Source organism: Lycium barbarum, chromosome 2 (assembly GCF_019175385.1).
Source record: "Lycium barbarum isolate Lr01 chromosome 2, ASM1917538v2, whole genome shotgun sequence".
In the NCBI taxonomy this organism is placed as follows: domain Eukaryota; kingdom Viridiplantae; phylum Streptophyta; class Magnoliopsida; order Solanales; family Solanaceae; genus Lycium; species Lycium barbarum.
In genome coordinates this window covers 9479360-9493916 of record NC_083338.1, presented here as the reverse complement: position 1 = coordinate 9493916, position 14557 = coordinate 9479360, and the positions used below count along the sequence as shown (strand labels likewise).

Sequence of the window (14557 nt, the reverse complement as noted above, 5' to 3'; positions counted from 1 at the left end):
TTTTCCCGAAAACATATTCCTTCGTACCAAGCAGCGTTTTCGAGGCGAGTCCCGAGGCGGGACGTACCAAAAACGCTCCGGGGCGCAAATGAAAGGCATAGATCCATAGGACATACGCCTTAGAATCTGGGGCGTAAGTCCCGGGCGCAAAAGCGTAAGCCCCGAGCGTAAAAGCATACGCCTCAAGCGTTAGATTTGATTTTTTTAATTTTAAAAATATAGATTGTGATTTTTATTATTGGTGTAATGATATTTATACATGTTTTCATGTGGTAGTGATTTTTCCTAAAATATATAAATAAATAAATAAAGCAACTCTCATAGAAAATAACTGTCATAAATAGTTTTTTAGAAGATTATATCCGAAATTGATAGGATAGAGATTTCACAGCACTATCTTCCTGAAGCAACTTCATCCATTTTTTGTCATTGCTCTTACACTTTTTACCCTTCTCCTTCTTTGAAATATATAAACAAAAACCAGTGCAAATATTCGCTCAGGGTGGGAAGGACTAACAAATGTGGAGATTGATGATGAAGTGGATGAAGACTTCATTTTTTAAAGATTATCTAGGTTATTATCATTTTTTGTGTTTTTACCTTTTCTCAAATAATAATTTTTTTATATATATTATTGGTGATTTATTTGAATTTATTTGCAGAATTTTAATGAAAATTTTACTTTTGATTATTTTTTTGTAATAGAATTATAAAATTGAGATACATGAGACATACGCCTAGTGTCTCGGGGCTTACGCAATCGCCTCGTGCTGCATAAAACGCCTCTCCCCGCCTCAGGCCCCCGCCTCTTAAAACACTGGTACCACAAGCACACCCAATGTCAAATCCAGAAAAATCACTATCCCACCCCTAAACTTTTATGAGCTAACCGCAAATTAATCATTTTACCATCTCTACTGCTATAAAGTTACAAATATATAAAGAAGAATTGAAGTTTTGATAAATTAAGTTGTTGAAAAAGTTCTCTCTCCTGGTGCACGGTAGGGTGACTAAAGCTAAAGTGCGCCATTGACGGAGATGGCACGAGGAAGGCGTCGGAAAGAACAGATCCAGGCGACGGTGGTGCAGATGGCCACCACGACTCCTATTGGACAACCAAGACAAAATACGGCTGCGTCGAACACGGGAGAAACCACCAAGCAACAGAGTAACACAACCACTACTGGAAACCCACCAGTAGGAGAAGCGGTCACTACGCCGGTGGTTCCATAGGTGGAACTAGCAAATATGCAATGCGCGAAGGGCAAAGAGATAACGGAAAACACAGATCCTAAGAGTTGGCCGAAATTATCTGAAAGTGGAGTAGGTTCGGCAGCAAAAATGGAATACATACGAGGACAACTATTTGGACCATCGACTAGCAAGGATAATCAGCCAGTACAAGGTGCCACAGAACCATGGGTCAAGCTATTTCATGCACCTAGATTAGGGGCAAAAGGTATGAATCTTAAATTCATTGAGCTTGTACTCATTGATGGGGAAAAATATCCCAAATCCAGGAGAATGAAATTGAGCAGGAAACTGCAAAATGGAGAATGGCACTAATTTTGTATGTGGTCGGTGATTCCCCATCTATTGGAACTATTACTAGATTTATAGGGGCCAATTGGAAATTCTCATACAAACCTAGAATTTACTATCACAATGATGGATATTTTGTTGTGCTGTTTAATAGTAATGCCGATAAAGAGGAAGTGTTATTTTCAGGACCCCATACTATCAACAATAAACCACTGATTCTGAGAGCTTGGAATCCATACTTTAACTTTGGGGATGAAGTACTCAGGACTATCCCACTCTGGATAAGATTTCCAAACTTGCCTATGAACTGCTGGGGTGGTCATACTCTGAGCAGGATTGGTAGTGTGCTGGGGTGCCCTGTCTACGCGGATGAATGTACGACTAGCATTGAGAGAGTGTCCTATGCTAGAATCCTGGTGGAAATGGATGTTACAAGGGCATTACCCTATACTGTTAAACTACAAGATCCAGAGGGGAATATCTTTATACAGGAAGTGGAATATGATTGGAAACCTAGTTTTTGTCCTAAATGCTTAAAGATAGGGCACGTATGCAAGCCTGCACCAGAAAGGAAGGAGCCTGCAAATGAGCGACCTAGAGGGCCGAGACCAAGAGCAAACAAAATGTGGGTGCCAAATAAGGCGGGTGACCAGATCATTCAAGTAGCTACAGTAGCAGGGGACACAATGAATGTAATAAAGGATGCTTCGCAAACTAACAACCAAGTGCCTCCTGCACAAGAGGCAAATGAGGCAATGCAGAGTCAACCTATTGAAAGAGGTGTGACACAAGCAGTTAGCAACTATGATCAGGTGCTATCTACTCCTCCTGCTTCACCTGAAAATGTAATGCAAAGAAAGGATGCAACTGAGCCTATTCGGAAGAATGCCAAACACACCAATTTAGCAAGAGTGCCACAGCAGTTGAAGCCTAATACTATAAGCCAGGCCAGTATTTTCAGTCCTTTGATGGATAAGATTAATAGAGAAATACTGGACATGGGGCTGACTACTATACATGATCAAAGGACCAAAGGGGGTACCACAAACTCTTAAAATCCCTGTGCTATTTAGATGAGGGTGGTGACATGGAATGTAAGAGGTTTGAATAATGGCCAGAAGCAAAATGACCTCAAGAAGTTCATCGTAGATAATAAAGTAGATATTATAGCAGTGTTAGAACATAGAGTAGCACAACAAAAAGCTACTCCTATAATAAAAAAAAAGTGGCAAAGGGATGGGATTCAGTTTATTATTATTCACCTAATGGGAAAGGAAGAATATGGCTAATGAGGGATCCAAGATACTGTGAGTTCTCAGTGCTGCAAATGAAAGAACAATACGTACATGGACAGGTGCGAATCTATGCTACCAATAAAAATTTCTTATTCACAACAGTCTATGGGTTGCACACTATAGTGGATAGGAAGCCTTTATGGGATGATCTACTCACTCTTGCACAACAAATTACTATTCCTTGGCTTATAATGGGTGATTTCAATGTTGTTCTCGAGATTGAGGATAGACTTGTGGGATCTCCTGTACAAGCAAATGAAATGGTGGATTTCTCTAACTTTGTCCAGAGTGCAAGTATGCTGGACCTGAAGGCTGTTGGCAGGGAATATACATGGACTAATAATCATGTATTTAGTAGAATTGATAGGGGATTGGTAAATGCTAGCTGGGTTCAGATGTGGGATGCTTTGGAGATTATAGTAATGGCACCTGAGTTCTCTGACCACTCTCCTTTGAGTCTGACTGTGGAGGAGAGACAGACCATGAGAGCTAAGCCCTTCAAGTTCTTCAATTGCTTAGCTACACATCCAGACTTCAGAAGTAGTGTTCAAAGGAATTGGCAACAAATATGCAATGGTCGCCCTATGGAGAAGGTGTGGAAGAAAATGCATAGGCTGAAACATGTCCTCAAAAAACTAAACAATACAGAGTTTAAGGGGGTGGATGAAAGGATAGCATTAACTAAGCAGAAATTTCAGGATATTCAAGCCCAAATGATAGGCCCTAATGACCATCAGTTATATTTTGAGGAGCAACAAAGGGTGAAAATAGAACTTGAAAAATGGTACCAGATACAAGAGAGTGCAATGAAACAGAAGGCAAGAGTAAATTGGCTGAAATTGGGAGACTCCAACATAACCTATTTCCATGCTTGCTTAAGGAATAGAATGGCACAAAATCACATCCGAAGCTTAACAACAAATGATGGGAGACTGTTACAAACTGATGCAGAAGTGCAAGAGGAGGTTGTGGGGTTTTACAAACAATTATTGGGCACAGCTGCTTCGCACCTTCCCATTGTCAGAACTGAAGTTATGCAACAGGGAAGGGTGTTATCAAGGGATCAACAACTAAAATTAGTAGAAAATGTGACCATACCTGAGATAGTTGAGGCAGTGATGGACATTGAGGATAACAAAGCACCAGGGAGTGATGGTTACAATGCTTTCTTCTACAAAAAAAAATTGGGACATTATTGGAGAGGATGTGAGGGCTGCAATATTGGATTTCTTTAACTCTAATACTCTCTACAGACCAGTAAACTGCACATCTGTAACCCTAATTCCTAAAGTCAAACACCCAACATCTATCAAAGAGTATAGGCCTATATCTTGTTGTAATGTGCTGTATAAGATAATAGCTAAGATCATTACCAAGAGGATGAGTGGTGTACTTGAGAATCTGATTGATGGGAGTCAATCAGCCTTTGTACCTGGAAGGCTGATATCCGATAACATAATACTGAGCCATGAGTTGGTTAAAGGGTACGCTAGAAAGGGAATATCAGCTAGATGCATGTTGAAGGTAGATCTACACAAAGCTTATGACTCAATTGAGTGGGTTTATTTAGAGTAGGTACTGGTGCAACTTCAATTCCCTGATCTCTTCATCAAATGGATAATGACCTGCTTAACATCTGTGTCCTACTCTATCAACCTGAATGGTAATCCCACACCACCATTTGCTGCAAAAAGAGGATTGAGGCAAGGAGACCCCATGTCTCCTTGCCTCTTTGTTATAGCAATGGAATACCTAAATAGGTTACTCAAGACTCTTCATAGTGATGAAAGCTTTCATTTTCATCCCAGATGTGCTAAACTCAAGGTAATACAACTCAGCTTTGCAGATGACCTGCTTTTATTTCCCCCTGTTTTTTCAGTTCTTGAATTGTAATGCTATACTTGGTAATAAATAAAATGATTATTTACCAAAAAAAAAAAGTTACAAATATGGAGCAATGAGCCTATCTATAGCCCTTACAATTTTTACTCCACAGGGAACTATACAATTCACCATTGCTATGTTTGTATGATGTATCTATGCAGAGGATTTATCTTATATCAATTGGCGGTATAAGAATCATTGCACAATTAACGCACTTCCCTTATTTTCTAAGTGGTCGTTTGATTTAAAATCGAGATATTCTAACATTAGTATTAAAATCAGGACTATAACCTGAATAACGTATCTCGCCTTTTATATGGGATAAGTTATTTAGATTTTTAGTCTTAAAAGTCTTACTCCCTCCGTGCCATATTACTTGTCCACTTTCCCTTTTACACGCCTTTTAAAAAATCATAAATAAAAGTATATTTTTACTACATTACTCTTATCTCTCTCCAATTAATTGCACTCTAATCAATATTGGTTACTTTAAAAACAATTAATGTTAAAATTTTATCTTGATTTTGTAAATGGACAAATATTTTGGAAAGAATATTTATAGTAATGTGGACAACTAATATGGGATGGAGGGAGTAATTCTAATACTGATTTTAGTTGATACCTCCAACCAAACATGGGATAAATTTAATTGCAAAATTTATACCAGGATAACTTACCTTCCCTTTAGCCAAACAGCCCCTAAGTTTATAATTCAACTGATTCGTTATTCTAATTATCTAATTACCTTTTACATGACCTGATAGTTTGAAAATATTTACATGGTCGGTGAAATCCAAAAACCAGATATCAAATCAGAAATGAAGGATGAAACAAGTAAATGCATGAGACTAAAATGGCAGGTTATAGCTCATTCCATGAAGTTTTTTAGTGAGCGTTATGGTACTTGTTATCTTTCTCCCAGAGCAAATGCATATGCATGTAGTCTGCAGAAACAGCTGCATTCATTGAAGCTTAATTACAACTACAGAAGCTAAAAGGGGGTAGAGAAAATTCCAATAATCATATTAAGAAGCTTAAGAAAGTCACTAATTATGACTTGCTCGCATTTCTTATGCAAGGTAGCGATACAATCGTCTATCTGCATCATCCCTTTCCAAGAAATCTCTCTCGATAAGTGACTCAATCCGTTTCTTGATCTCCCCGGGATTTGCCAGGAAACGAGATTGCAATTGCTTTGTAACTTCAGCAATGATATTGTTGTGATCTAATACCTTCCTGGATTTCATGATCCTCACTATAGCAGCTTCAATCTGGGGCTTTCTATCCTCTTCAACCCTCTGACGTGTCTCCTGCTTTTCAGGCTCGGATTCCTTCTGCGCAACTACAGTTCCTATCTTCACCTTGTAAAATTTGCTTGTAAATTTGTCGTTGACAAAAAATGCATCATCCTCCCTGATATCCTTACTCATCGATTCTTTCCGGATAACGTTCTTTCCCTTTACGCATGACAGGGACTGCAAGCACCGTTTCAAATCAGATGAAGGGATCTCCGTGGCCTGTTCAATCTCCTTGTACATTAGCCGATCAGCATTATTAAAGAGCATGAGGACACACATTTGGTAAGTAGAGACATTGAGCTCATGCTTCTGGCCCTTTCCTAATGTCGCTTTTAAATCAGCTGTGCCCATGTTTGTCTGCCAGGATAACCTTCGACCCGTGTGGGTCCCAATGTAATACGACCGGAACTTCTCACACAGAGCTGACAGTTCACCTGGCAAATTGCAGGTGACACTAGGTTGAGTAGGCCACAATCCCCACGTGAGAACCTGGACAACCAATGTGGGGCCCGGGCCATCACCCAATTCAGCACCATATGCTGTATGGAATCCTTGCATCGTGTCCTGAGATGTTTTCATGTCGGTAAACAAGCGCTCGAATTTGGAAGTGAACTGATAACCACATTCTGTCTTCAGCTTAACGATCAGACTTCTCTCAGCATCATCGGAAACTGTTTTTCCTGAAAGCAGTCGCTTTGCCAAGTGTTGTTTATAGTACTTCTCAAACACATCTTTTTCTTGCAAGTAACGGAAGAGCATCATTACCTTGTCAAGAATAATTTCATCATCCTCCTCACTGACTCCTTTAAGGCCTTTTCGCAATTTTTCATCCACAAACAATGAAATAAACTCGGGAGAACGGGGATTTAGGTTAATGAAGAATTCAAAAGACGAGTTTAAGGCATTTTGGAAAGTCTTGTCATTGTTGAATGCCAAGATTATTACGTTATCATATTTACCCTTCTCATTCAAGAGACACTGGACAAATTCGACAGGGTCTTTCAGCTTCTCAGGATCAGTAACGAGCTGTTTACCAATCTCCCTGATGTGAGAAGTCATTACATCCCTTATAGTGGCAAGACCATTCGGAACTCTACGGAATAAGTTGTACATTCTTCTCAAATCTTCATATTTATCATCAAGAAGCATATTCACCAAACCTGAATTTTCCATATGGACAAGCCTAGGCATATGGTTCTCAATCATCTCTTTCTCCACCAAATTAGTGATCTTCGCTTCAGTCTTTGGATCCAAGCAGTGTGACACCCTCTCAGATTCTTCGTTTAAACATTTTTCAGCTTTCTTGAGGTAGTCTCCGCAGTCGCAACATTCAATGAACCTCTGAGACTCGACCCTGTAAAAATCAGCTGGTACTTGAAGGAGGGGTTTTTCAAAGTCTTCCTGGTACACAGATGATCCTAAATCCACTAGCATCTTAATTATATTTCTCACCAGTCCCCGGTTAATTACTTCACCATCCCGTTCTTTGAGTATAAGTCCAAGAAGCATACTCAAGAGTCTCGGCTGAATCTTACTCGAACGTACTATGTTATCCCGCCAAAGATTCAGCCCAAGCTCATGAACAGAGGTTTTGTGGGTACTTGGAACGAAGGTCCTGTCCATGTACATCAGAATGTCCCGAATCATTTGCATTGCCTTATTATGATCTGCCCATTGCCAATTCAGCTCTTCCAAGAATAGATCACCTTGAGCGGACTCTATGGATTTAGAGATCTGTTGTAGATGGAAAGTAATTGTAGATACAAGTCCAGAATATAGCTTCTCACCAAATTTGTGTAACACCATACTATAAGCATTTCTGCATTGACAGAAGATAACCAAATATCAGTAAATTGTCTATTCAGTATACGAAAACAAAAAGAGTGTTGGATTTTCGTTTCCAAGTAGAAGGATTCCACAAAGCAACAGATTATTAAGATTGTAAAGGTGTCATTATAAGACTTCTAAACAGAAGAGTCAATGATTCTCAGGATAAGATGAGTGTTAAAAATTAGGCTTTAGGAAAGTCTACATCACCCTAAGACATCTAATAACTTTAATTCAGAAGGAAGAATGAAGCGAACAGCAAGAAGAGCCTGATGATATCTCCATGAAAAGAACCAACAGACATCTTCCTCTTTCTTTACCCTCAGTAATAAACTAAAACATTCCATAACCAAACAACCTTTCCAGTTTAATTATCCATTCAAACTTCAGAAAAACAATACAGACAATGGAATTCGATCCATTCCCTCTGACAACTGACTTCTTCTAAGCATTGGATTCTGACAGATTTTGAATTCTAATGTCGTTTAGCTTTTCAAGAAAGAGTCTCAGAGTTGTCCATGATAAAAGGTAGACCGGCACTGAAAAAGAATCAGAGACTTCTATTTTCATTTACTAAATGGTCACTCTAAAAAATAATGAAAATCCTTCGACGTGATGTCAAATCCCAAGTACTATTAAATACATCATCATATATTTAAAAGAGCTTGTACTAAGAACATTATTTGATGTGCCTAAGTACGTTAATTTTGTGAAAAAATAAATAAGGTGACATATTTAAAATTCTGCTTTGATTTGACATGTCCATGGAAAAAAGAGAGAGATAAGTCTGATTTGATTTCACATGTGTCCATTTATTGAAAATATTCATCGATTCCTTCAAGAAAGAATCAGATTCTACAACTTTCGAGATTTTTTTTTTTTTTTTTTTGAGAGACACCCTTGGCAGTTAGCAAAATATGCAGCGCACTGTAAAAAAAAAATACCTTGCCAATTCGCAATTTCAAGATGTGATGTCAAATTTTCGGGGTGGGACACCAAAATTCAAGACTATAAAGCATTCTAGTCGGCCATTGTTATCTTCAGTTGAATAAGCGTTTTACAACCTATTTACTAAAAACAATGTCAAACAATAATGAGAACACTGCTGGAAGCTCTTCCTCACGCGTAACACAAAATTCATCACCCTTTACTTTGGCATTCCCGGAAAACAGGAATGACATCCCAGATTCAGAGTCACCCAACTACTAGGGCTGGACATAAAATACCGAAAACCAAATTACCGAACTAAATCGGAAATTTTGGTAATTCGGTATCCAATACGGTATTCAGGAGTAAAATTTCAAAATTACGGTATTCGGGTTTGGTATGAGATATTAATACCGTTTGATATTCGGTATTTATCGAAATACGAATATCAAATTATTTATTGAATAAAGATCCACCCCTAGTTATAACCCAATATCTAACAGGCCCATCAATAGACAATAGTCAGCCCAAAGACAATAAACCGATCTTATCTGAGTACAGCCCCTCACGCAGTCCAAAATAGTCCCCCACGAAGTCACCTCTCTGAGTATCAACTTAGGGCAAAGAATCATCTGTCAACTTAGGCCAAAGAATCCCGTTGGAGTTGATTCTGATTTTTAGCTAGCTAGGTTCATACATCTATTGCTTAGTCTTACTTTGCCTAGTTTGAGATTGTTTTTGTTATGTTCCCTTCTCTGCTTTCACCTTTGCATTATGGAGTATTTATTGTCGAGCATATATATTATCCAAGAAATTTTTGGTTATTGGTATATCGTGCCTCCACATCGAAAAACGGGAATAATCGAAGGAATGGTATTAAATTTATAATACTGTAGACTCCAACTTCAATACGGTATTACCGAATACTGTACCAAACCGAAGTTCGATTTACCAATTACCAAACCGAACTTTTTTCGATTTGGTATTTGGTATCTACTTTTTTTTTTTTTTTTTAATAAAGGTAACATCAATATTTGGTATCTACTTTCAACTATCGATTACCGAGTTACCGATCCTGAACTTTGTACATACCGAACAGAATACCAAACACCCACCCCTACCAACAGGGACGTTGGATCATGGGATCCATATGATTTTCAGATGGACATGTACAACCCTCACATGCTTGACGAACCAGAATAAGATTTTCCAATAGTGCAAAAATCAGATCCACGTGAGTACTACTGTGGACTCAGACGTGAAAGGGATTAAAGGTACGATGAGTCATATCGCCTCGTTCGGGAGCTTGAGGAATTGGGGGCACCTATACCACGTCGATTCTTTCTGCGGTTTGAGCACCAAGAGAATGAAGACTACGAGGTAGCTGTCAAACAAATTCGAAAGGAGAATATTAGGATGCTAGTGAGACATAGGTACTACATCCTTAAACTCACTGGAGAACAAGTTGCAGCAACAAATCGCACACTACCGGCATCTAAAAGGGCAAGTGTTTTAGCACACGAACTCTACAAATCAAAGGATGGCATGCCTAACGAAGGCCCTTAGTCCAACAATGTAATGTGTTTTTGTTTTCTCGAAAATTGAAGAATCTGATCCTTTTTTGAAGGAATCGAGGTATATTTTCACTAAATGGACAGATGTGAAATCAAATCAGACTCATCTCTCTTTTTTCCATGGACAAATCAAATCAAAATAGAATTTTAAATGTGTCACCTTATTTAATTTTTAAAAAATTGATGTGCCTAGGCATATCAAATAATGTCCTTATTACAGGCTTTTTCAAATATATGATGATGTATTTAATAATACTTGGGATTTCAAATCACGTCGAAGTCTTTTCATTACTTGTTAAGAGTGACCATTCAGTAAATGAAAATAGAAGTATCTGATTCTTCTTTTTGAAGGCCACACACTATTTTCAATGCCGGTTTATCTTTTTTTACCATGGACAAGTCAAATCAATATTTTCTTAATGAAGAATTCCACCCCCATCTATAAATAACCGGACTCCTTCAATGACATTGGATATCGTCCGGTTACAACCACCGAAATTTCGGGACCACCTAGGTCATTTTACCCTTAAGACGCATTGCAGACGATCGTATTTTAGAGAAATTGAAAATATTTCCCTACTTCAAGACGGCAGTTGTATCTAACCGAACCTACTTCATGCACAACTTTACCAACCCAAAATAAATTAACTCATACATGAATTTCCGTCATTTTCTTTTTGAGATGAACACAAAAACGGCGAAGTTAATTGCTCTGAACCAAGGGATGTATTTTTTTTTATTTTTATTTTTTGAGATGAACACAAAAATGGCGAAGTAAATTGCTCCGAAACAAGGGATGTGCCATATATTTATAGCGAACAACGAACTGTACAAAAGTCACGAGTTGCAGTTCGATATATGTGAACCCAACAGTATAATTTTTAAAAAATATTGATATTGATATGACCAAACAATGCTTTGCACAGATGTCTTTAATATTGATATGACCAAACAATACTTTGCACAGATGTCTGACATTTGAATCTGCAACTTTTTTCTTTAAGTCACAAAATCAGACAAATTTCTTTTAAGTCACGACACCTGAATAAAAACAGATCTCGTAACTCGGTAATAAAAAGAATAATGTTGCAGTTCGAAAATTGGCCTGCAAACTGTAAAAAAAATGTACAGTTCGCTATTTCACAGGCGAACTGTATTTAATTAATTTCTTTTAAATGCCGCAAACGATGTAAACAGAGGCCGTGAAAAACAGTTGTAGGTCGCAAAACAAATCTCGAACAACCCATTTTGGTATATAAAAGATTTGACAAGCCGTTTTTGTCTTTAAGCTTCCAAAACATGCCATTTAGGCGCCGGACTCTAGTTCCACCACTGTCTCTATGCTGGTATTTCTAGCATCATTACGGTCTAAAGCTTCAAGAACATCACCCATTCTGGCTCCACAGCATGGTTACAAAGTTCGACATGGTTTGGAACTCGGTTGATAATGGGCCGGCCCTCTATCCTTCTCCGCTCAAATAGCAGGCTATTGTCTCAGGCTTGTGATGTGCGCCTACCTAAACATCATACACTGCACTCCTACCGCTAAATCAAAGTTCTTCGTTTTTTGTTAAAATTAATATTTTATTACTCTTTTTTAACAACCAAATTTTCTAGTATAACGAACACTTGTAACCTCACATTTCAGGGGCTACTTTTCCATTTAGAAAATTACACATCTTAGTTACAGTTACAGATAATATCATCACCAAGGTAACCCCAGAACAGATTACTTAAGCTCCTATAGGCTCAAAACATCTTTTGAATGAAAAAGACAAATGGAAAAACTTGACTAGGTCAAGTATCAATGGCTGGGTACAAGTTTAAGAATCATTTAATGAGCGATAGTATATATCCATCCTTACAAATATTAAATAAGGCATATTGAAGTATTAAATACGAAGAATGGATTATATAGAAATTCTTCAAATTACATCTTCCTATAAAAACAATATTTGGAATATCTGTATAGGAAAAAATACTAAACACAACAATTGTGTTAGGAGATACTATATCCTTTTCCTAGGAAACTGACTTGTTGAATAATGACATGACACATGCACACATGAAATGGATTTCTGCTTTATATATACTGTCAGTGTAATAGACTTGTATACAAGAGTGGCTGTTACGTAATTACTTAATCAAGGTCCGGGTTTATCATACTGAAGAATATACAGAAAGGTATAACAGATCCTAGATTTCATGTAACCTACGGTATCTTAAACACAGCCAAGATGTCAAATAACCTTTCTTTTAGGATAAGGACAAAGCTCAAACAAATTTATTAACAGGCAAAAAGTAAGTACATACCAATCAATAAGGCAAGTAAGCACTTCCCGTTCACAGTTTCATTACCACCTAATAATATTTTTTTTATGACATGGGAACTCGCAGCCGCTACTCTTTGGGTGCGCACAGAGTAAATTCAGCTCCTGTGCAATAGCTCGCAAACCACATAGGAGAGGTAACCCGCACTAGGCAAGCCCCGTGAGACGAGCTCGACCCAGAAGGCAAATCCCCTGCTGTCGTAGGCAGGGTACTACCTAATAATTTAGCCTGTTGCAGACATAGGGAATTAAATGAATTTATATATTTTCTCCACTTTCTTGGTCTTGAAGAAACTTGAGTTACTCACAAATAAGGAACCTGAATATATAGACTAGGTACTAGTCCTTCGCTGGAATAACTAACTCGTGCTTAGTGATTCAACCCAAATCAATCAACTTTGCATCAATCCCAAGCTAGCTGGAGTTAGCTTTTTAATTCCCTTTAAACATGCCACTCTACTCAGGAGTCAGGAATATTTCATTCCCATATATTTAACAATACATAGGGGTGCCAGTATAGTGATAGGCGGGTTCAGTATTTAAACTTTATGAGTTCTGAATTGTAGGACAGTGACCTCAAGTGCAAGTAACTAGGTTCTAAATTTAATTTTTTGTCGACACTTAGTGGATTTCATTTTTTTGAGAAGAGGGTCTATCGAGAATAGACTCTCTACCTCACAAAGGTAGGGATAAGGTCTGCATAAATCCTAACCACCCCCAAACCCACCCCACAAAAAAACAGACCTTACTTTTGGGATTACACTGGATATGTTGTTGCTGTTGATATTTAGCGGATTTCTTAACACCTATACAAAATTTGAGTCAGCCTGCTTGGACTTTTCATAAATGTCGACGGGTGCTTGTGGATTCTCCAAAAGTAGTGCATTTTTGGATAATCCGACATGAGTGCGGCAACATTTTTGGAGAATCTGACCAACATAGGTCAAAGCTGCTAGGTTTTGCCAAACCCAACTCAAAATTAGAGGATTCATCAAAGTTATAAGTAATACTATTCATATGCTAGCACTCAAATTAAAGCTATCCATATAGGGAAAAAAGTACTAAAAAGGAAATGAATTGGACCTGTAAAGCTCTTCCATACTGAGTTCACTAGCATTGTGATTGTAAATCGCATGAATAGCATGTTCCAGTATTTTCCAAGTCTTGTCTGCATATTTTGGATCAACCACTACTTTATGCTTGACTGCCTCTCTCTGAAAATTCCTACTCATCCTATATCAATTTATATATATTAAAAAAAAAAAAAAAAAACTGAACTTTTAAGACTATAATGGTGAATCTATCAGTTCTTGATAGAATTTAACTAGTGCAAACAAAAAGAGAAAACCCTTTTTTCCATAACATTAGTACAAACCAAGAAGAAGAACGAAAAAAAAAACTTTTAAAATAAAGAATTAACAAAGGTTGAGATCAAGAAAATAAGCACTGGGGTTTTGAAAATAGTTAAAATGAGATCAAAGATTTCATTCTTATTGTAAATTTATACAACCCCAGAAGAAGAAAATCAAGAAAACAGTTAACTTAGATTTTAGAGCTAATTTAGATTTTAGAGCTAATGTTTTATTTAAGAAAGTTGAGATTTTTCAAGAACAAAATTGAGGTTTTTGGTGGAAAACTTGAAATAGAAGAAGACGTGTACTTTCAAATAACTATGGGCTGCAGTATTTTGCTCTTGTTATGATGTTATGAATAAATTAAGTGGATGACCACGTGGGCCATCATTGCTGTAGCAAGCTTGCCTTTGCAAGTCATTATATTTTAAGGCTTTATATATAATCATGTATCATTGATGGAACATACACAATCCAGAATAGAAAGAAAAGCAGTATTGATAGACTTGCTTCTTATGCTCTCTCTCT

The 14557-nt window shown here is 37.6% G+C and overlaps 2 protein-coding genes across 4 annotated transcripts; one reads left to right on the top strand and one right to left on the bottom strand.

The window, feature by feature from the left end:
- Nucleotides 1-1038: 1038 nt before the first annotated feature.
- On the top strand, nucleotides 1039-2597 carry LOC132628322 (uncharacterized). The gene is made up of 2 exons (XM_060344115.1): nucleotides 1039-1209; nucleotides 1521-2597. The coding sequence occupies exons 1-2, from the start codon at nucleotides 1039-1041 to the stop codon at nucleotides 2595-2597; spliced, it is 1248 nt and encodes a 415-aa protein (XP_060200098.1).
- A 2969-nt stretch (nucleotides 2598-5566) lies between these two features.
- On the bottom strand, nucleotides 5567-14458 carry LOC132626097 (cullin-3A-like). 3 transcript variants are annotated; one of them, XM_060340838.1, is made up of 3 exons: nucleotides 13761-13899; nucleotides 12661-12906; nucleotides 5567-7838 (listed from the first exon to the last, which is right to left on the bottom strand). In XM_060340838.1, exon 3 carries the CDS (start codon nucleotides 7823-7825, stop codon nucleotides 5792-5794), a length of 2034 nt encoding a protein of 677 aa, XP_060196821.1. In that variant the 5' UTR covers nucleotides 7826-7838; nucleotides 12661-12906; nucleotides 13761-13899; the 3' UTR covers nucleotides 5567-5791. The 3 variants fall into 3 exon arrangements, with proteins under 3 accessions (XP_060196821.1, XP_060196820.1, XP_060196822.1); XM_060340837.1 differs by lacking the exon at nucleotides 12661-12906 and having other exon boundaries at nucleotides 13761-14458; XM_060340839.1 differs by lacking the exons at nucleotides 12661-12906; nucleotides 13761-13899 and adding an exon at nucleotides 8205-8593.
- Between the last annotated feature and the right edge of the window lie 99 nt (nucleotides 14459-14557).

What these genes read in the sequence shown, in the direction of transcription:
- LOC132628322 (XM_060344115.1), top strand. Translation starts at nt 1,039, where the DNA reads ATGGCACGAGGAAGGCGTCGGAAAGAACAGATCCAGGCGACGGTGGTG. An exon ending in ACCCACCAGTAGGAGAAGCG is followed by an intron (nt 1,210 to 1,520) that starts GTCACTACGCCG and finishes TCCCAAATCCAG; the next exon opens with GAGAATGAAATTGAGCAGGA.
- LOC132626097 (XM_060340837.1), bottom strand. Translation starts at nt 13,909, where the DNA reads ATGAGTAGGAATTTTCAGAGAGAGGCAGTCAAGCATAAAGTAGTGGTT. An exon ending in AGTATGGAAGAGCTTTACAG is followed by an intron (nt 7,839 to 13,760) that starts GTCCAATTCATT and finishes CTGTCAATGCAG; the next exon opens with AAATGCTTATAGTATGGTGT.